The sequence below is a fragment of the Rattus rattus genome, chromosome 10 (genome assembly GCF_011064425.1).
Source record: "Rattus rattus isolate New Zealand chromosome 10, Rrattus_CSIRO_v1, whole genome shotgun sequence".
Taxonomy (NCBI): Eukaryota; Metazoa; Chordata; class Mammalia; order Rodentia; family Muridae; genus Rattus; species Rattus rattus.
This window is the reverse complement of record NC_046163.1, coordinates 51,288,839-51,309,169: the sequence shown is the minus strand read 5'-3', so window position 1 is coordinate 51,309,169 and position 20,331 is coordinate 51,288,839. Positions and strand designations below refer to the sequence as shown.

Here is a 20,331-nt window from a genome sequence, read left to right as displayed (position 1 = left end):
TGGAAAAGGGGCCATCCCAGGCTTTAAAGCATGAGCAAAATCACGCATGTACACCGAAGGAACGAAAGCACTATATCACAAATAAATGGACCACATACCACACAAAGCAGCAGTCAGGGGAAAAGCTTTACTGAGAAAAAAATACAACAAATTCCAGAGTGCATGGTTTTAAGCCCACCTCATCATCCCTCTAGCAGTGAGGACATAAGACTACTCAGTTACCACACACTCCCCTCTCACGAAGGAGGACCAGCAGCTGGCGTCTGGTCTGTGCTGCTGGATGGGGTCAGGAGGAAAGTGTGTAGGGCATCACCCTCCACTCTCCCCCTTCCTCCTGGCCCAGTGAGGTCAAATCCAGCCATCCCATGATGCAGGATTCCTGACTGGATCTTGTGAACACCATGGGTATAGGAAGAGAAGCGCAAGCATTTAGGGTAAGAGTTCCACAGGGACTTTCATACTCAGTGGCCAGTGCTGAAGACAGGTGTCTAAGCCCCAGTCACCAGAATAAATCCTTCAGTTACTGGCTTGTCCCTTGATTCCTGGAAGTTCTCCCTTCATCCTTCCATTAGGAAGGGAGCTGGTGTGGAGTTGAATGCTTAAAGAATCAAGCAGCTAAAGGGAGGGCGAGTGTGCTTTCTGTCATCTACAGAACCAGGAGACAGTCTGTAGCAGTGATGCCCCTTCCTGAAGTCACGCTTCAGTCATGTTTTAAGGACCGGCCAGCCTCTAATGAGAGGAGCAATCTTGGGAGCCTCCACAAGACTTCAAAAAATTAGGAGACCTGAGGCAAAGTTGAATTTGTTTTTCTAAAGCTCGGCGCTGAGGCCGAGAAGGGCACAGCTGAATATCCTCCCATCCTTAAGCGTTGTAAAAGCTCCAGGGAAGCCCTAGGCTCTGCCAGCAACCATGATGGTCAATTGGCTGGCCCACCCCACCTCTACAGCATCACTCTCGCTCATTCGTCTTCCAGCCCCTTTATTGCATTGTGTTCATAGAGAATATATAGGTATTTCAACTTCTGACAATAATTTTAACTTGATACATCCAAGTTTAACTTGCTTTTTAATATATTTATAGATATAAAATTAGGCCTCTAACAGTGATAGGGACAGGGAAATTGCTGCCACTGAACAGTTAAAAACAAAACCAAGAGGTAACTTCTTCCTGTTCTTCCACCTCTTGACCCTCCCACATCTCCACAGTCTCCATCCCAGACCCCATTTAGAGGGTGACGGGTGAAGAAAGAGCAAAGCACTGTGATAAGGACAGAGAATTAAGTGTTGTGGGAGGGAGAGAGAGGGATTGCTGGGATGGCTGGGGGCTCTAAGGATTTCCCAGAAAACAGGATCCTGGGATGTGCTTGCTCAGGGCAAACCCCCCCAAAAAAAAAAAAACAAAAACAAAAAACAAAAAACAAACAAAAACCCCCAATGCAACTGTCAGACTTCTTAAAAAACAAAGGGGAAAAAAAAGTGAAAACCCTAAACCAAAGAGAGTGGCCTTCCCACCCTTCTCTCTGGCCCGTTGGTACTACACCCCCCACCCTCCAAAAGAAACAAGGGAGGTTAAAGAAAAAGAAGAAAAAGAAGCCAGTTGACGAAAGGCTTCAGGGAGAGGCCACTTCTCTGAGTCCTTCGCACCTTCCATGGAACCTCATTCAGGGCTCGGTCTCATCTCTCACTTCTAGGGGTTCTCTGCTGGCTCAACCTCCCGTGCTCTGTCCTCCTCAGATAGCTTTCTTTTATTTAAACAAAAAGTCCAAAGTGCATTTCTGTTGAATGTAAGGGCCTGGGGCTGAAAAAGAGCTGCCCAGGCAGGAGCGGGTCAGCAGCCCCGGCCCATCCCTCCCAAGTTTGGGGCCTCAGGATGGCATGCACTGCACCCGGTCAGGGCCCTCCTCCTCGTCCGATGTGTCTGAGGAGCTGGGAGACTCATCAGAGTCCGCATCTGTGGCCCCAACCCCAGGTTCTCGCCAGCGCTGTAGAATGGGAAATCCTTGTTAGTAATGTCCCTGGATCAAGGACAAAACTGTTAGATCTAGATTGGGTCAGGGGTCAACAGGTTTTTTTTTCCCCCTAAATTAAAAAACTCAGGGTGACCTGGTTACTACCAATCCTACCCCAGCCTCCCTGGTAGCCAGGCTTATGGTGCTTACTACTGTACCTGGCTCAGATTTTCCTTAAAAGGCCAGACAGGAAATCTTTTAGGCCATGTGGTCTTTGTTGGAACTGTTCAGCTGTCTCTGCACCTCGAGGGCAGCCCCAGGTAATACAAAGAAAATAGTATGGCTGCATTCTCAATAATAATGTGTTTGTTTGAGACCTGCCCTAGACCTCTTTTAACATGACAGTTAACACAGTCACCCGAGCAGTTGTTTCTTCTCTACTCTCCCCACCCTCCAGCCACTGCAATTGTAAGCTAGCCCTCTGCATATATGGTGACAGGGCAAATCACACACCACCTCCTTTCTACTAGTTCCTCTAATGCGGGTAAAGGCCAGTGGGTGGGACACCCAACCAAGACCACTCCATTCCTCTGTAAAGCAGTAAGGAAGTGTGCCATGAAACTGTTCAGCTTTCTGTGAAGGAGCACAGTCCTTGGGAGCTCACTTCCAACTGAAGCTTACCCGATGATGGCGTCTCTGTCTCAGGTGGTGCATAAGGAACCACAGCATGTGACTATCAAACAGGTCAGTGTGATGCAAGCTGTCCTCATCCCGCTCTCGCTTGTTCTTCTTGATCACCTGGAACCCAAAAGGGTTGGGGGAAGGTATGTGAATAGAAACTCTGTGCTTCATGCAGACTGGTGCTGCTGTTTGGACGACTGTAACCCAGCGTGTGAAGACAGAGTTAGGGTTAGCCTGAGCTAAGCATTGAAAGTCTATCTCTGAAAACCAAGGGTTAGAATGTAGCTCACTGGTAGGGCATTTGCAAGGCATGTGTGCCTGTGTGTGCATACACGCGTGTACACACACACACACACACACACACACACACACACACACACACACACACGCAGACTGTGTCTTCTGTCCCAATAAATTGTTCTTTCAGTTATCACTAGCTAATGGAGAGCTAGATTAGACTAGCAATGGACGCCCAAGGTCAGCCATTGAGAAGGTTGGATGCTTTAATGTAAAACAGTTTTTCTGACGATGTTTCTACCTTCTAACTAGAAGCATTTCAGAGCTCAGGACTGCCCCACGGAAGCAGGGAAGAAGGCAGAAGATGGTGTGAGAACAATGCCTTCAAAGAGCTGAGTAACAGTTGCTCCTCCCTATGACATGGAGGAAGGCGAGAGTTAATAGACACCAATGTCTTCAGGTAGCCACTTACATCCTTTAACCCTGTTAGCTCAGTGGAGGCTTCTGCTGTTGGTGCCCAGATCTTCACATCATGGTCTAGGCCACTGGTTGCCAAAACAGGTAGGTGAGGATGGGGCTCAAGACAGTTTACCTGGGTTAGGAGAAACGAAAGCATGGGCTCAGGAGCATACATATACACACATGGGAGTATAGCTTAAAACACGAGAGCCACCTTGAGCCAAATTGTTGCCCTTGATAGCCCTGGCAGTAGAGGAGATAAAAACTGGATATAAAATCAGCCTGTCTAAAACATTTCCAATATACAGAGGAGGGGAGGCTGCATCCTTAGATATAGCCCCAAGAGCAGGCAGTGACTGGACATGCTTACTGCTGGCTTTATAAGGTAATGAGGTACAGACCCCATTCACTCCAGAATCTAAAGCTCCAACTTGCCCAAGGCTGGAAAACAAAAACAAACAAAAAGTAACCAAAAACAAAACAAAAAACCTCTTCCAGTAGTTTTCATCAAGTGACATTTTTCCCCTCTCAAAATTAGGAAAGCAGCAGCTGTCACTGCACTCCCAGAGACGATTCAGAGGACAATTATATGCACACAGCACTGGTTAGTAACTGAGGATGTCAGGGCTGGGAGGAAGATGAACTGGGGCTGGGGATCAGAAGGGGGTCTGTCTAAGAACTCTGTTATCATAGAGGGCAACATCTTGCTCCCTGCTCCTCCAAGGGCACAGTAAACACAGCTGCAGGAAAGCACAGGTAACAACGGACTCTGCACTGACTCAGCCACCTTCATCCACTGAACAGTGGAAAACACAGTGGACAACAGACACTGGGTCTCAGACAGTTTCCTTTTGTCTGAAAACACCCATGCCCTCTGCTGTCTGACTTGAAGAAATGAGCTTCCGAACAGGGCAGGGCAAGGCAGGGCAGGGCAGTTCCCATCCCCACCGGAAGAGCCAGTCCCAGATGTAGCTGCTAAAGCATTTTTAGGCGTTTAGTCAGATGAGGAACTGATAGAAAAAGCACCCCGCCTTGCAGCTGCTCTACAGTCCAAGAAAATAAACCCTGGCAAAAAGCCTGTTCTAGTTCTCTCTGGACCAACCTTAGCTGCTGTGCCTGCACATACAGACCACAGCTAAGGAAAAGACAAGACAGGCATGGAGACTAGGCATGGAGGCAAGGTGACTTCATTTTCTTTAGCTTTGAATTTACAAATGAAATAGGTTAAAGAAGGCCAAATCTAAGAGAGTTAAACAGACAGCCCCGTATTCCTCTCCCATTTCACACTGGCGCTCACAGCAGTTCCTTTGAGGCTATGTACTTGGGAGCCCGAGGAAGTACTAGAGAACAAACTCCAGTAGGAACGTTATCAACAGATGACCTGACAATTTATACAGACAAACCTGACCTCATTCATCCATCCATTCACTCATGAAATCTTGCCCAAGACCTGCCCTCTTGAGCTACCTCTGCTTTATCAACAAGTGGGTAAAGGAACAAACAATTCCTTGGGACCTAAGCCTGAGGACAAAGCCAAAAGCAAGAGGATGAAAGAACAAACTTCATACAATACCTGAACTGGGGCCTGCAGGGGAAGCAGACAGAGAACCTCTGGGCCAGGGGGGCCAAAGGGTCAGGTCACTTCACCAGACCTGTCTCAATGCCAGCACTTATTCTGTCAATAATGCTTGCACAGAAAAGAACTTTGGCCTCAGAAGACTGGGCGAGGGGTGTAGGGAATGGGCTAGAGCATGAAAGTGCTCTTGGGAGAGTAAAGAGTTGTTGTATGGCATCGTCTCCCACTCCTGTTCCTGTGAAGATGAATGGGGACAAAGAAAGGACCCCAAAACAAGAATTAGGAGACCTGAACAAGGTGGGCAATAATGTCTAAGATTCCTCTGATACTAGCGTTCTACTTCATGATGGAGAACGCTTCATCATCTATGCCCAGACTGGAGCTTGGTAACCTCCGCTGCTGGGAGGTTGTAACAAATCCAAATGATCCTAGAGAGAACTAGGTAAGATCACAGGGATCATTCTGCTTACACAAAGGCAAAAACAAGTAAAGAAACGCTCTTCGGGGTCATCACTACATCTCTTAAAATCATAGAAACTCTGGCCTAGGACCTAACCACCCCAAGTAGACGCTCTTCCCCACCTAGCACTGGATTAACCAACGAACCCTGGTGCCAGCCAAACTGGAAGTCCACTGGCCAGCAGAATGCTTTGCTTCTGGAGCAGAGTGCAAGACAACAGTTTAGGATCAAGAAAGACTCACCAGTCCTTTTGGACTTACTATGTGCGTACTGCAGACTTTTCATTAAGACTCCAATGTTTTGAACTTGTTACCTACAGGTGAGAGGAGGGACCTCTGAAGGAATGGAAACTGAAGCGGAGAGACAGCCTTTTACATTCAGACTATAGAAGATGTAATCTATATGTCCTAGGTCCAAACAATTTAGAGGAAACCAGAATTAAGTATCAAATATCCTCAGAAGCAGACCAAGGAAACAAGAAGAAATGGGACCCTGCCTGCCAAGGAAGCACCTTCAACTCTAAACCACTCTCTGGTAAGCAGCACCACTGAGTCATAGCTGGGCTGAGGCTCCAGCCTGCAAGACTGAGAAGGATGGGGCCGAGCAGCCCCAGCGTTTCTTAGAGGACTCAGGTAACCTTGTCTTCATTGGTAATCAGTAAAGAGGAATCTTCCAAACTCTCTACCCTTTCTTCAGTGGCTCAAAACCCTTGTTTAAACAAATGGTGTTTAACTCTCTCCAAATGCTGGAAGGGAAGAAATATGGTCATTGAGATATATCCTGAGAGCAGACCATTCCTCAGTCCTTGATTTGTGTGATTCTTTCTTGACCATTAATACGGAGTGTGCTTGAGAAACTCAAAGGCCAGGCGGACAACAATGTAACCACATTACCTAGCAGGCTACTCAGCTGTTCTCTCCAAGAAATATATAAATTATTACATCTGCTTTCCATTCTACACACACCGGTACATTAGCTGTACTTGTACCCACTTAACAACAGGCATGGCACTCTATCCCTAAATACAGCATGCATCTGTTAAGTACCAGAATATTCTCTTAAACTGTACATTAACTAAGTTTAGTATTCAATACTATGTTATCTAACTTACAAACCTTACTCGTATCTCCCCAAATATTCAAACTGTTTCTCTAAAGTAAATGTACATCTAGCTTTTATCTGCTGATCCAGGAATCAGCCAAGCTCACTGCTTACCTTAAAGGGACCAGGCCCAGAGACATCTGCTTTTGACATTGTATAGAAGGTTTGTCCCAAACTAATGTTTTCTTTTTTGGAAAAAGCCCAAGCTTAAGAATTTTGCTCAGGCTATAAATTCTTCCAAAACCCTTTCTTCTTTTCAATAAACTATTCTTTATAAGGGAAGAAGGAAGGAATAAAGTATTCCATTCAAAATCTCAGCACCCTCAAGGCATAACTCCTTTCCTTTCGCTATGTGGAACTCTAAAATATGGTACCATATAGTGACAGTGAAAATTTGGTGGCCCACGTAAGACCTACCTTACTGACCTGAGAAACTAGGGGACAGCCAGTCTAACACAGCATACTCACCACACCTCCCTTGTCCCCTTCCATGAACTGAATGATCTGGCAAGATGACTTCTCCCAGAGGAAGATGTGACCACAGTCACTACCGCTCACCACAAACTCACTCTTGGGGCCATAGAAATTGACGCCTTTTACTGAAATGATAAATGAGGGAAGAAACCACATAAGATTTGGCACTGGGCCTGTATTTATTTACTGCACTGAGAATTTAGTAATTTAGTAATATAACTCTGAGTCAGCTGAATGCCAAATAATTCTTTTCACTGCTACAAAACAAGAGAGTGTGTGTGATAGACAATTATTAGAATCACACCAGTTCCAGGCAGTATTTGCACTCTCTTAAAGTGCTCTGTTGGATTGCCAAGTGCAGCAGTCTGCTTCCCTGGGCAACAGTCTGCTTCAATTACACTTTTTCAGGAATAGGCCTCTAAATAATAGCCTATCTGTAATTTCAGTTCTGCCCACCCTGGGCCCTAAGATTATTCTTGGTATGTATTTTTATTTATTTTTAACTTTGAAAAATGACTTTTATCTTCTATACATTGGTGTTCTGCCTGCATGTGTGTCTGTGTGAGGGTGTCAAGATTCCCTGGAACTGGAATTACTGACAGGTGTGAGCAGCCATGTGGGTGCTGGGAATAGAACCCAAGTCCTTTGGAAGGAAAGCCAGTGCTCTTAACTGCTGAGCCATCTCTTCGGCCCCCTGGGTCTGGATTTTATTGTTACTCAGTCATAAGTTGATCTGAGACTGACAAAGGTATGTGGCACAGTCACATGCACCAGACGCACATGAACAAGAAATCGCTACCAACTAAGTAAAAACACCCAAGTCCTTAGACTTTGTCAACGACAGGGGTCCACCTATTAAAGCCAGTGCCACATACCAGCCACAATACTGACACTTTTCCTTTTGCTTGACCATGTAATGAAATCCAAATACAGAACCCTGCCCCTCTTTCCTTCTTACCTGTTCAAGAGAAGTAGTAAAGGTTTTAATAGTGTTTCAGGATCAAATGGTGACACGCAGCTCAGAGGAGTGGTACCAACAAAGTGCAGGAATTCTTTACCTTCTCTACGTTAGAACCAGTTAGGATACTTTTCAAACATCCCAGTGTTCCAGCTGCATCCAGCATCAATTAAATACAATGTGTGTGGGAGGAGGTAGGCATCAGTGCTCTTATTAAAAGGCTGAGGTGAGTCTAGTGAACCCCAACATTGGAGAACCAGACACAGAACTCAAAAGCCAAACTTCATTGGAAATAGGCCAGATACTACCACTGTTCCTCCTCCTCTGCTTCATGCACAAGGATCCTTCCCTTCTCCCCCTAGACACACTCACCCGCACCTACAGGACTACGTCAGCACCACAACTTTCCGTGGCTTTCTTAAAGGACCCTGTGCCTACGCTACAGTACGTGAAATTGCAGAAAACAAACAAGTCTAGCTTCATGCTTAAACCAACTGGGGGCAACATCACAGCAGTGCAGATGCTACTGAGCGCTCCTTGAATCGCACTGAAAAAAAGAAAATACCAGCCCAACTAGGGACAACCCTCTCACTGCCCAAGTTGACACAGGCAGTCTACTCAGGTAGCACCCATTTATACAATGAAGTTAGATAATGTGGGCTGTCACTGTGACCTGGGTCACAGAAACATAGGAAGGCGACTGACCTGTAGCATTATTTCTATGACCTTTATATCTCTTAATATACTGGGCCCCATCACTGTGAGAAGAGTTGAAAAGGTAAATGTCTTCATCATTGTAACTGGCCAGGAGCTCTGCCAAGAACAAAAACACAGCAATGAAGGCAAAGGCTGACGAGTGCAGGACAAAGTAGTCTGGGGCAAAGGGAGACTGTCTAGGACGGGGTTTCTTGTAGGCAGTGTGTCCGTCCTCTTAAGTGCCCAGATATAGCATCCATCTTACTTAGTTTGGTACAGCAGGCATGGAAGCTTATGTAGGGTTTACGAGGAGCACATCAGCAGCCCAGGGGCAGCAGAACACCAAGGAGCTCACCCCCTTTAACTTTGCTAATGATTTAAAGTGTAAGGACAAGCCCGTGGGCCACCACTGCCAGCATTTCCCAGGTCATCTGCTGTGGTCTCCCACTCCATGTTCACCATCGGCGACTGTTCCAGCGGCTCCACCTGGAGCTATAGTACAGTGGTGAGCCTGGGGAGCACACGCCTCACTGGTTCAGCAGCTCCCTAGAACGTGGAGGCATCCAGCCTAGGAGCTAGGCCCTGCACACGTACCTGTGCCGTCGTGGCTGTACACAAGACAGGTGATGTTTGCTTTGGACTCACTGTTCACCTGCAATAAGGAGCAGATACCGACTGATACCCCCACCCCATTTGTTATACCATCTTCAGGAATAGGTTTTTCTAGAAATTCCCCTGTATCGTTTCCCAAAGACAGATAGAGATAAATAGAAACAAAGAGGTAGGGGCAGGGTGAATGAGTGAGGGGTCTGTAACCGAGGAAACGTATCCACCTCATAGCAGAGTCTTAGTGTGCCCTGTCTTGGCTCTCTCTGGTGTGCTAGCCATTTCAGTTGCATTATCTCATTAGGCCACGCCATGATGGGACAAACCTCCTTTTTGTTGCTGAGAATATTAGACTAATAAAGGTCAACTGGCTCCTAAGATCATAAAACCTTTTAAGTGAGAAAGCTAGGATTAAAATCTCTTCACATTATGGCCAGTATGTTTGAAAGCAGCTCCGGATAGAGTCAAGGAAGGCAGGAGCCACTGCCCTTCATGAATCTTACCAAGTGGTGAGGACAGAATTTTTTCAGGACACCATTGTTCTCATTCTCATCAATTTTCCTCTGGTCATAAATCCTATAATGAAAGAAGCAATCAAAGCGTCAAAGCCCACAGTGGTCCACCCCTGCAGAGTTGTAAGACAAAGGCTCTCCCTAATCCACCCCTGCAGAGTTGTAAGACAAAGGCTCTCCCCTAATCAAGTCTTTGCTTTGTTCTTTTTAGCAGAGCTGTTCCCCTCTCCAATCCACTTCCAACTCTACCTTAGCCAGGTACTTTCCACATCCTTTGCCCACAGAGCTCACCAATCAGACTAGACTGGCTGACAAGTTAAGTTCCAGGGATCCTGCTACATCTCCCTGTCCAGCTCCATCTGCAAGTATCAGTCCCCTCATGTTCAAGTGTGTTCTGGGGATCAAACTCAGGTTCCGTGTCTGAGAGGTGGGTACTTTATGGAAGGCAATAGGTCTTTAAGATTTATTTTTATTTTTGTGTATGAGTGTTTTACCTGCATGTGTATATCACATGTTTAAGTATAGTGTTGCAAAGGTCAGAAGAGGGCCCCAGATATCCTGAAACTGAAGTTAGAGATGGTTATGAGCTGCCTTGTGGGTATGACAAACTGGACCCAGGTCTTCTAGAAAAACAGAAAGCGTTCATAACTGCTGAGCCACCACTCCATCCCTCCTTCCTTTAACTTTTTTGGGCTAGTTTTTTCTCTCATAAGCCACAAAAACTATCACCAAACCACCAATGTCCTGAAGTTATCTATAGTCAACTATAGTCAAAACACTGAATGAAAAACAACAAACCTAGTATACTAATGTTACATAGCTTCCATTACTGTGTTTCTCTAGCAACCCACTTTACTATTAGCCATTGCTGCCACTGAACCACTGTGCCTAACTCAGACACTTCCATAGGTTTATATATCACACACACACACACACACACACACACACACACACACACACACACACACACACACACACACACACACACACACACACACACACACAGCACCTTCCGGGTTCAGTACCATGCAGAGGTTCAAAGCTAACCAGGGAATACATCCTCTATAAATCAGGGCAGTTACTGTCCTTTCTTCTGTGATAAAATTCCATTTCCATGCTTTACCTACATCTCCTGACATCCGGAAATCTATTTTAAATCTGTGTCTCTTACTCTGTGCCTTAGTCTTACATGTACTTAACAGATACTGTAAAAATCGGCTGTCCAAAAGCAAACTCATTTTCCTTTCAAAACTCTTTCTAAATCATCCCTGTGCCTTCAGTCTGTCAGTGACACTATCCTTAACACAGATGAGCAAACCAGATATCAGCTCCTTCATGCACAATCTCTCTTTCATTGAGATGCTTATTTTGATGAGTTCTTTGGCACTCTCATCCATGAATTCACGATCACGTTCATCTCCCACTCCTCCTCGGGTATTTTCTGTCTTTTATAACTAATTTACTTCTTGCCAGCTCCTCTCCCTGGGTGCAGTGCTCTGGTTATATCTGCTCCTCCCACGTCCCTCCATCATACTCTGCCTCCACTACTATGGTATTTCTTCTGATTTTCCTATTCATGTTGCCATCAGAATTGTATCCAAAATGCAAAATGTCATATGAGTGCCCTACTTAAATCTCTTCACTAATTTCTGAACACTACCGAAAAACAAAGTTCAAACTTCTTAGGATGGCTACCTATAGCTGCCTTAAGGCCTACACATTACCACCCAACAAGCCAAAGGCAACAAGTCTGTGATCAAGCTACGATGGTGACCCACACTTCAATCCTAGCACTGGAGACATAAGGTAGGAGTAAGAGTGTACAGCCAGCAACAACTACACAGAGTACAAGGCTAGCCTGAGCTACATAAGACAGTGTCTCAAAATTTAAAAAAGGAAAGTCTCATCATTACTGCCATACCTCTCCCTACATTGTTCTTTTTATCTCAAATACTAATTATCCAACTGTCTTTAATACTTTCTGTATACAAACAAAAACTGCAACATAGTGAAATGCTTTCCAGTGTGTTTTAGTTTGACTTGAGTTCAAATAGTCACTTGAATAATACTGTGTAAGTTACAGATACCTTATATTTTTTCCTATACCACAAATGCTAAATAAATGAATAAATGATATGTTCCTGGCAATATCTAAATACTCTGCATAAAAAGAATATCCAGGAAAATGGGTCATATTACTCCTAAGTAAGTTTATTAACTGTCAACTTTTCTCTCTTAACTAAGTCTCAATCAACAGCTCTTAAAAAACTGTAAATCAACAGAGCTCAAACGCCACTAACCCATTCAAAAGTTCAGTGACTAGGCATGATAGGTAGCACATGCTTGTAATGTCAGAACTCAGGACGCAAAGACAGGAAGAGCCTCCAGTCAGGACTACAGTGAGACCCTGTCTAAAACAAACCCAACCACCAGCACCATCACATCAAGGTTAGTGTCAGCAAATGAGCAAAAGTACTAAATACTCAAAGCCCATGGGGTGGTGTGTGTGTATGAACTACTCTGTCCCTTAGCACCCAGTACTCTTTATTCTTTGTTTTTTGTTTTTTAGGCAATACTTATTTTTCTTTTCTTCTAATCATAAAATAGGATGCCGGACTAGGTAGGGGCTGGCAACTGTTAAACAGACAGAAAACCCTGGCAGGGCACCAAGCAGCCTGGCTGAACTCTTGTCATCAGAGCACTGATATGCTGGTCGGCAACACGGAAATGATTAGTCATGGCTATGTCCCAATAAAACTTTATTTTTTAAAAAGATCTTTAATTGTGCATATGCCTGAATATGGGTATGAGCATATGAATGCAGGTACCCACAGAGGTGAGAGCGCTGGATCCCCAGAGTTGGAATTGCAGGCAGTTTGAACTGTGGTGCTCTCTCTGCCCATCCAGTGCTGGGTCTATGGTCTCTGCCACAATGCCCACCTAGTTCTATGGGAGCACTGAGGATCTAAATGCAGGTCCTCATGTTTGTGTGTAAGTCATATCAACTAAGCCATCTCTCTAGCATCCTTCTCAAAGCCTTCTGTAAGCTTTCAGGCAGCCTCTGATTCGTTACCCTGGACTGCTTACCCCTGTTTGACCTTACTCTGATGTTCTTCTAATGTGCTATTCTCACTCTAAGGAGAGGGGCACTATCTACCAACTGTGCCACCTTAGGAACCAAGGCCTAGCCCAAATCTTACAGTAGTAGGTTTACAAGACAGCCAACTAAACTACCAATTTACCAGTAAAGGATTCATCCCTGATACTCTCCTTTCTAGTGCTAAGGCTCTAACCAGGGATTCAAACACAGTAGACAACTGCTCTTACACCATGCTCCTCCAAACTCTTTCTTTTCTTTTTTCCCCCCGGAGCTGGGGACCGAACCCAGGGCCTTGCGCTTCCTAGGCAAGCGCTCTACCACTGAGCTAAATCCCCAACCCGGGAGACATGATTTTTATCTAAAGCCAAAGCAGACAAAAGGAAAAGAAATTAACAAGTGGAAAAAAAGAGAAATTATCAAGTGGAGACAATAAAGTGTGAGTTTCTATGATTAAACTGTATATAGATTGATTTAAGAGTTTGGAGGAGCGGGTTGGGGATTTAGCTCAGTGGTAGAGCACTTGCCTAGGAAGCGCAAGGCCCTGGGTTCGGTCCCCAGCTCCGGGGTGGGGGTGGGGGTAATCATGTCTCCCTAAACCTGCCTTCAAATGCTTTTTTCACAACCCTAAAATAAAACCCAGCAATAATGATGTGAAATCCTGAGGCTAGTTCTCTGTATTCCTTTTCTTTCTTGAAAGGAAACTGCAGGAACTCCTTCAGGCCAGTAGTAAAAGCCATGGTGCTATTATACCACATGAAGTATTTAGTATGTCTTCAATCTGTACCAGAAAATAAAGATTCCAACAACATTCAGGAAGTTAGACTGAAGAACTGCCAGCGAAACTGAGATGAGCATAACACCCGCCAGAGATTTGGGTACCAAAAGGACTCTGTGCTCATGCAGAATCAGTGTGGCTCAAAAACGCATATGCACTCCTGTCAAGGAAGCAGGCTGCCATCTACTAAGGCACCAGGGGTGCACAAAAGATGGAAAACATCGACGCCAACGAAAGGAAAGATCCGAGTGTTTTATTCCTTTGTGCACTGAAATGCTAAGAACAATTCTCAGCCTTACTTTGAACCTTGGGAAATGATAAGCCGTGGAACAGGGCACTGGGACTTTATGCTCTGTAAACATCTTGATCCTCATGGTTAAATTCTTCATAACAGACTTTTCAAGCAATCTATTTCTTCAAGGAAAAAACCCAACTAGAAGTTCAGTTACTGTATGGAGCTTAACCCAGGAAAGTTCTGACAACAGCCTTTTGATCAACAGTATCTTACATAAAAGTAGTGAAGGGGCTAAAGAACTGTGCCAGCAGCTAAGAGCTCCCAGGACCCACATGTTACATGGTAGCTGACAAACACCCCAGACTCCATTTCCAGGAGATCCACAGCCCTCTTCTAGCCTCTGTGGGTGCCAGGCACACACATGATGTACACACATACATGCGGGCAAAAGACTCATGCACACAATATAAACACATAAAATACTGCTATATATTTAAAGACCAAATACACACATAGATATTTGTTTAAGGGGTTGGGGATTTAGCTCAGTGGTAGAGCGCTTGCTTAGGAAGCACAACGCCCTGGGTTCGGTCCCCAGCTCCGAAAAAAAGAAAAAAAAAAAAAAAGATATTTGTTTAAAGACTGAATAAAAGAAATACATTTTGAAAGAGTAACAATTGTCCAGAACTCTTGAAAAGGTAAGCCATGTTTTCTGAAAACATGTCTCATAATTCTAATGAATGAAGTAATTTCACAATAGTTACAAAAAGGTGCTTTCATTACAAAAGAAGAATTTCAACTACCAGCAGATCAGAAAAGGAAAACACCATCTTTCTAATCATGCTATCCCTCCTTTTTGAAACTGAAATCCCAAATGTAGAAATGTAGTCAAAATACGGCAGGCAGCGAATGTGGGTCAGGAGGAGAACAGCTGGTGCGGTGAGGTAGAAAGAATGGTGTATTTTCCCTGAGTATGTCTCAATACCAGTGTTAAAAACAGATGTTCACAGCAACAAAGATATCACTGCAGATAAAGAACAGTGACTCAGAACAACAGCAGCGAAAATCCTTAGTTACAGAGTGTTCCCGCCAAAGTCCCTCTAATCTGACCACTGTTCGAAGCTGCCGTGAGGCGCTGACAAGAGGACTAACTGGGTAAGCACACTGGTGCTCAGTGATGCGGGCCTCACGGACTGAGTTTGACTCCTATAACAAGTGTTAAGGAGGGACTTCTGAGTTGTCTCCCGCCTTCCACGTGCACGCTAAATACACTGTGGTATACACACCCTCATCTACTGTGTCACAGCCACACAGATTAATACAAAAATTAAATTTAAATTTATCTGAAAAGAGTGCTAGTACAACATCGATTTATCTAGGAAAATAGTGGAAGGCACATATGGGTTCATGTCTTAGCCACTATGTGGGACAATCTTATCATTCTTTAAAGTGTGATCATTTCTTTAAAACACGATAATCCCAGGATTGGAAAGACGGCAAATCATCCTCTGGCTTCCTCAAACATCACTCAAGGATGCTCAGTTACACATATGCAGACCTTCATGCACATAAAACAGATTAACTTTGAAAAGGACACTTCCCCATAACATGAAACTCCTCCGGCTGTTGTAATAGGGAACAGAATGTCTCACAGGTGCTTGAGCAGTTCCCAAAAGGGGAAAATGGTCAACAAGGTATTAAAGGATTCCACAATTTGCTAACTTAGCATTGGGGAGCATCTGGCAATATACAATGTATCCTAAGTCTCAAACTCTCAAACATTCAAAAGACTGATGAACTCACCTAACAAACTGATCTCGTCCACCCACTGCAAACTGGTGGGTATTGGCAGGGTTCACGTAGATTGTATACAGACCCACTTTCTTCTCCTTCTCTTTTGTCACCACCAGTTTCCTTCAAAAAGTAGAAAAAGAATACAGTTATATTCTCCAAAGACCCAGGGGGAGCTCAGCACGGCAGCTCAGATCCGTAATCACGGCACTGAAGAGATTCACTACCTGAATTCAGGGTCAGCCTGGGCCTCAGAGAAATGTCTCAAAAATAAAAATAAAACTAGCACCAACAACAAAAAACCCTGAAAGACCCAAGATGGTCATGAAAAGTGGGGGGAAAAAAAAAAAATCAACAGAGTAAATGCAGACATGACTAGTAAATCAAATTCTAATCTGTACCAAAAAAAGGAGGTGTTTTTGTTTTGTTCTATTCTGAATTACAAAATAAGAAAATGCACTACGCTGCTCTGAGGAGTGGGGAAAACATGAAGACGTGGTCTGGTGTTGTCTGAAGAGCAGAGGCTGGCAGTCATCGTGCTGAGTGACTGAGCCAGAGTCAGAAAGACATCCGTGACTTTCTCCCATGCAGGGGATGGGAAAGGGAAGGACAAGAGGAAGGAGAAGTGGCATGTCTGTTATCCCAGCATTTAGTCCCAGCCGAAGCACAGCCATGACATCGATCCTTAGCCCCACCTCATCTGGGTAGGTGGCGCGTAGCTGCGATCCAGCACTCAGAACAGGAAGGAAGAGAGGGACTGAAGTCACCCTCAGCTATCTAAGAACTAGTGACCAGCTCGGTTACATGACACTTGTCTTTTAAAAAAGAGATGAGGCAGGGGGCTGGAGAGATGGCTCAGTGGTTAAGGGCACTGGCTGCTCTTCCAGAGGACCTGAGTTCAACTCCCAGCAACCACACGGTGGCTCACAACCATCTGTAATGGGATCTGATGCCCTCTTCTGGTGTATCTGAAGACAGCCACAGCATACTCAAATACATAAAATAAAATCTTTAAAAAAAATTGAGGAAGATTGTAAAGAAAAGGAAGATGTTTTAGGGGGTAAAGAGAAGAATCTAGAGGTGATAGTGAACAAACTGTATTATATGCAATAATAATCCATCATTTTGTACCATATAGGAAAGCTGGAGAGATGGCTCAGTGGTTAAGGGCACTGACTGCTCTTCCGGAGGTCCTGAGTTTGATTACCAGCACCCACATGGTGGCTCGACACTGTCTGTAACCCCAGTTCTGGGGGTGGCCTCCCTGGACATGCACATATGGTGCACAGACATCGCACATGTAAATACCCATAAGTAAAGTAGCAGCACAGGACAGTGAGCTACGAAGTCTGGAAAGTAGAGTCTATCTCCCGATTTTTAGGGGGAAAAAAAGGAAGTAGATGAAAACCTGGCTTTGGGGTTAAAGAATGGGGTCAGTGAAGTGTCTGCCATCCTAAAACAAGTGCCTGAGTGACAAGAAGATGTGCACCTCTAATCCCACTGCTACGGAGGAGGCAGATACAGCTGATCCCCAAAGCTGCTGGCCACTTAGTCTTTACAATTTGATGAGCTCCAAATTTAGTGACAAAGATGGAGAGCTGGCAAATAGCTCTGTGGTAAGTGGGCTCCCTGCCATACTTAATAACCTGAGTTCAAGCCAAGGGAGGAGGAGAACAGACTCCCCCAACTGTCTTCTGATTTTCACATGCACACCTCAGCACAAGTAAACAAGCAAACGAAGATTAATTGTTTTTTAAAAAATGGGCGCAAAAAAATATGACTCGGTGGGTAAAGGCAGGCCTGACAATCTGAGTGTGGTCCTCAGGATTCACAGGGAAGAAGAAAAGAACCAACTCCCTCAATCTAATGTCTGATCTGCACATGTCTACTGTGCATGCACACACACAAATACATGTAATTTAAAAACTAAAAGGACACATACACATTGGAAAATGAGTTACTGCTTTCTAGAACACAATTCTAAAGAAAACAGCGTCCTTTTCTCCTATGTGAGGCAAATCAGGAGAGGACGGCTTAATTGAGACAGCTACGTGCAATGGAGAGCACTTCAACAGAACTGGCTGTAACACAGAAGCATGGTCTTCTGACGACTTCACAGCATGGGCCCAAGAGAGCCCTAGGGAACCTCAACACCTTGGTTAGATAAGTAGCAGCTAGCCAGCCATAATTTAGCCCACAGTAACAGTAATTTTATAGAACTTCTCCTAGATCTAAGTGTCAATTTGTCAAATATGGTATTGTGAAGATTAATAAGCTTATAGGAAAGACATAAAGAAACTATAAAGGGCCTAACTTCAACTTTTGTCTTTTAAGCTTTTATTCATTTTGGAATAATGAAAATGGAAACAAGAAAAAGACAAGCACCATAACAAGTTTCTTTGTAAAGAAATAAGTTTAGTATTTTCTCTACATGATCAAAGTTACGTGAGCCTAGAACTGCTCTGGACATGAGATTTTGATTTTAAAATCTATACAGCTTGCAATTAAAAGAATACAGAAGACAGGCATGGTGGCACACATCTTTAATCCTAGCACATGGGAGGCAAACATAAGATCATTAGAAACTAATGTCATCCTTGAATAAACTGTGAGAAAGCCTGGGCTCCATTAGACCTTATCTATAAAAAAGAGATCATTGAAAAGCAAAAAGTCACATACCGCACACTTGCACTCGCGCACGCACACACACCTACACACACACCCACGCACACCCACGCACACACATGCACGCACGCAGGCACAAATAGCAAAATAAAAAAAAGGTGCTTTGTTCTCTGTGGCATTACACAGTTAGAAAAGGACTTCCGTGCACAAATGATTTATAGTATAACAAAACCCTACTGTAGCATCAATCTTATTTTCAAGATTTTTCATTATTTTTTTTTTCTTTTTTTCGGAGCTGGGGACCGAACCCAGGGCCTTGTGCTTGCTAGGCAAGCGCTCTACCACTGAGCTAAATCCCCAGCCCCCATTATTTTTCTATATGTGATTAACTGAAAATATATAGAACCATATCTCTAAGCCAGACTGTAGAGAAGTGTGCTTCTTTTGTTAAACTGACTGGTAGGTAACTAAGTGAATGGAGAACAGAAAACCATCAAATTACTAAAGTCTACCTATAAAAATTGGACTTTCTTTGAGAAATAAAGGTAGATTAAGCATTTCGCTCCATGAAACCGACACAGGAAGCTTAAGCTATCTCTTATAATACTTGTGGGAACCTGAGCGGTCACTATGACGATGGCATGTGGAGCATTCAAAGTCAAGGAAGAGAGTTCCGTAAAGAGAACATGACTGTGGGCGAGAAAGACGGCTCAGAGGTTAAGAGCACACGCGCCTCTTGCGGAGAACCAGAGATTGGTTCTCAACATCCATGCTGGGTGGCTCATAATCACCTGCAACTCTAGCTTCTAGGGGATCAGATGCCTTTGGCCTCTGTGGACATCTGCATTCAAGTGTACATATCCCCAGACAGACAGACAGACACACACACACACACACACACACACACAATTTAAGACAAATTAAGCCATCATTTCTAAGCCTTTGGCTAAGATTAAAGTATAAAAATAAAACAAACCTTAAACAAAAGAAGGTATTATGGCTAAACTTACGAAGCTGGCCGGTCTTGTCTTAGGTCAATGGTGAAGACAACGGCATCTTCACCAGCCGACAGGAACGTGCAGGGAGAGTCTGGTTCTAGGGCCAACTGAAGGAGAGAAAGGGAAAGAATGTGGCTTCTGAAGACCAAGGTGGACTAGAGTTCATTCACTCACCTTTAAGAGGGGAAGTGGTTAAAATGCCATAGTAGGCTGGGCATGGAAAAGAGGATCTTCGTAAGCTCAAGGGCAGCCTAATCCACACAGTGAGAACTATATCTCAAAAAAGTCTGAGCAAGTGACATCCAACTTTTTTACTTTGTTGCAAAATCATAAGAGAAATAGTTTAAGCTTCATTCACTTTTACTGTGAGAGTTGATAGATAGCTCATTTATTCTATACAGGTCAAAGGACAGGTAATTTGACAGCAAAGGAAAAACATCAACTACTGAGAATTCACTCCAAAGTGGGCAGAGGAGATCCACACCTTTAATCACAGTGCCCTAGAGGCAGGCCGATCTTTTCTGAGTTCAAGGCCAGCCTGGTCTACAAAGTGAGTTCCAGAACAGCCAGGGCTATAGAAACTGTGTGCGTGCGCGTGCGTCAAGGCGTGCATGCGTGTGTGTGTGTGTATGTGTGACGGGGGGGAGAAGAAGAGGAGGAGGAAAAGGGGGAGGAGGAGGAGGAAAAGAGAAAAGAAAAGAAAAAAGAGAGTTCATTCTAAAATAAAATCTATAAATAATACAGATGTTTCTCTCCTTTTTCAGTCCCCATATTTTAACTCTAAAATATAGAGTTAAATGTTTACTATCTTAAATATAGTAGGTGGGAATGTGACTTAAAAACCAAAGAAGTTAGAGAGGAAAAAAATTCAAGAGGTGGGTCTTTTCGATATGTTTAAGCCTTCCTTTGCATGGTATGGAAACTCTGGTGTCTACCCTGACATTGGGCAGCTCTGAGGGCTTCACTGGCTGCCATCTTCACTGCCCTCTCTATATTCGCAGCTCTAAATAAAGCTTCTAATAACATTACTATTTTTAGGCTGCTCGTGGAGAGTAGGAAAATCAGGAGTTTCCACATCTGAGGATCTAACCCCCAGCAC

The 20,331-nt window shown here is 44.2% G+C and overlaps 1 protein-coding gene and 1 long non-coding RNA gene across 2 annotated transcripts in view; one reads left to right on the top strand and one right to left on the bottom strand.

The window, feature by feature from the left end:
* Positions 1-107: 107 nt before the first annotated feature.
* The window catches only part of Dcaf8 (DDB1 and CUL4 associated factor 8), a 46,836-nt gene continuing 26,612 nt past the window's right edge, over positions 108-20,331 (bottom strand). Inside the window, 9 exon segments of the mRNA XM_032915515.1 lie at positions 108-1,981; positions 2,630-2,746; positions 3,339-3,458; positions 6,931-7,061; positions 8,600-8,707; positions 9,185-9,242; positions 9,700-9,772; positions 15,622-15,732; positions 19,245-19,339. Coding sequence (XP_032771406.1) covers positions 1,865-1,981; positions 2,630-2,746; positions 3,339-3,458; positions 6,931-7,061; positions 8,600-8,707; positions 9,185-9,242; positions 9,700-9,772; positions 15,622-15,732; positions 19,245-19,339 — 930 coding nt within the window. The 3' untranslated portion in view covers positions 108-1,864.
* LOC116911523 lies at positions 3,455-6,779 on the top strand. The gene is made up of 2 exons (XR_004389328.1): positions 3,455-3,929; positions 5,681-6,779. It is a non-coding gene; the product is annotated as an uncharacterized LOC116911523 (long non-coding RNA).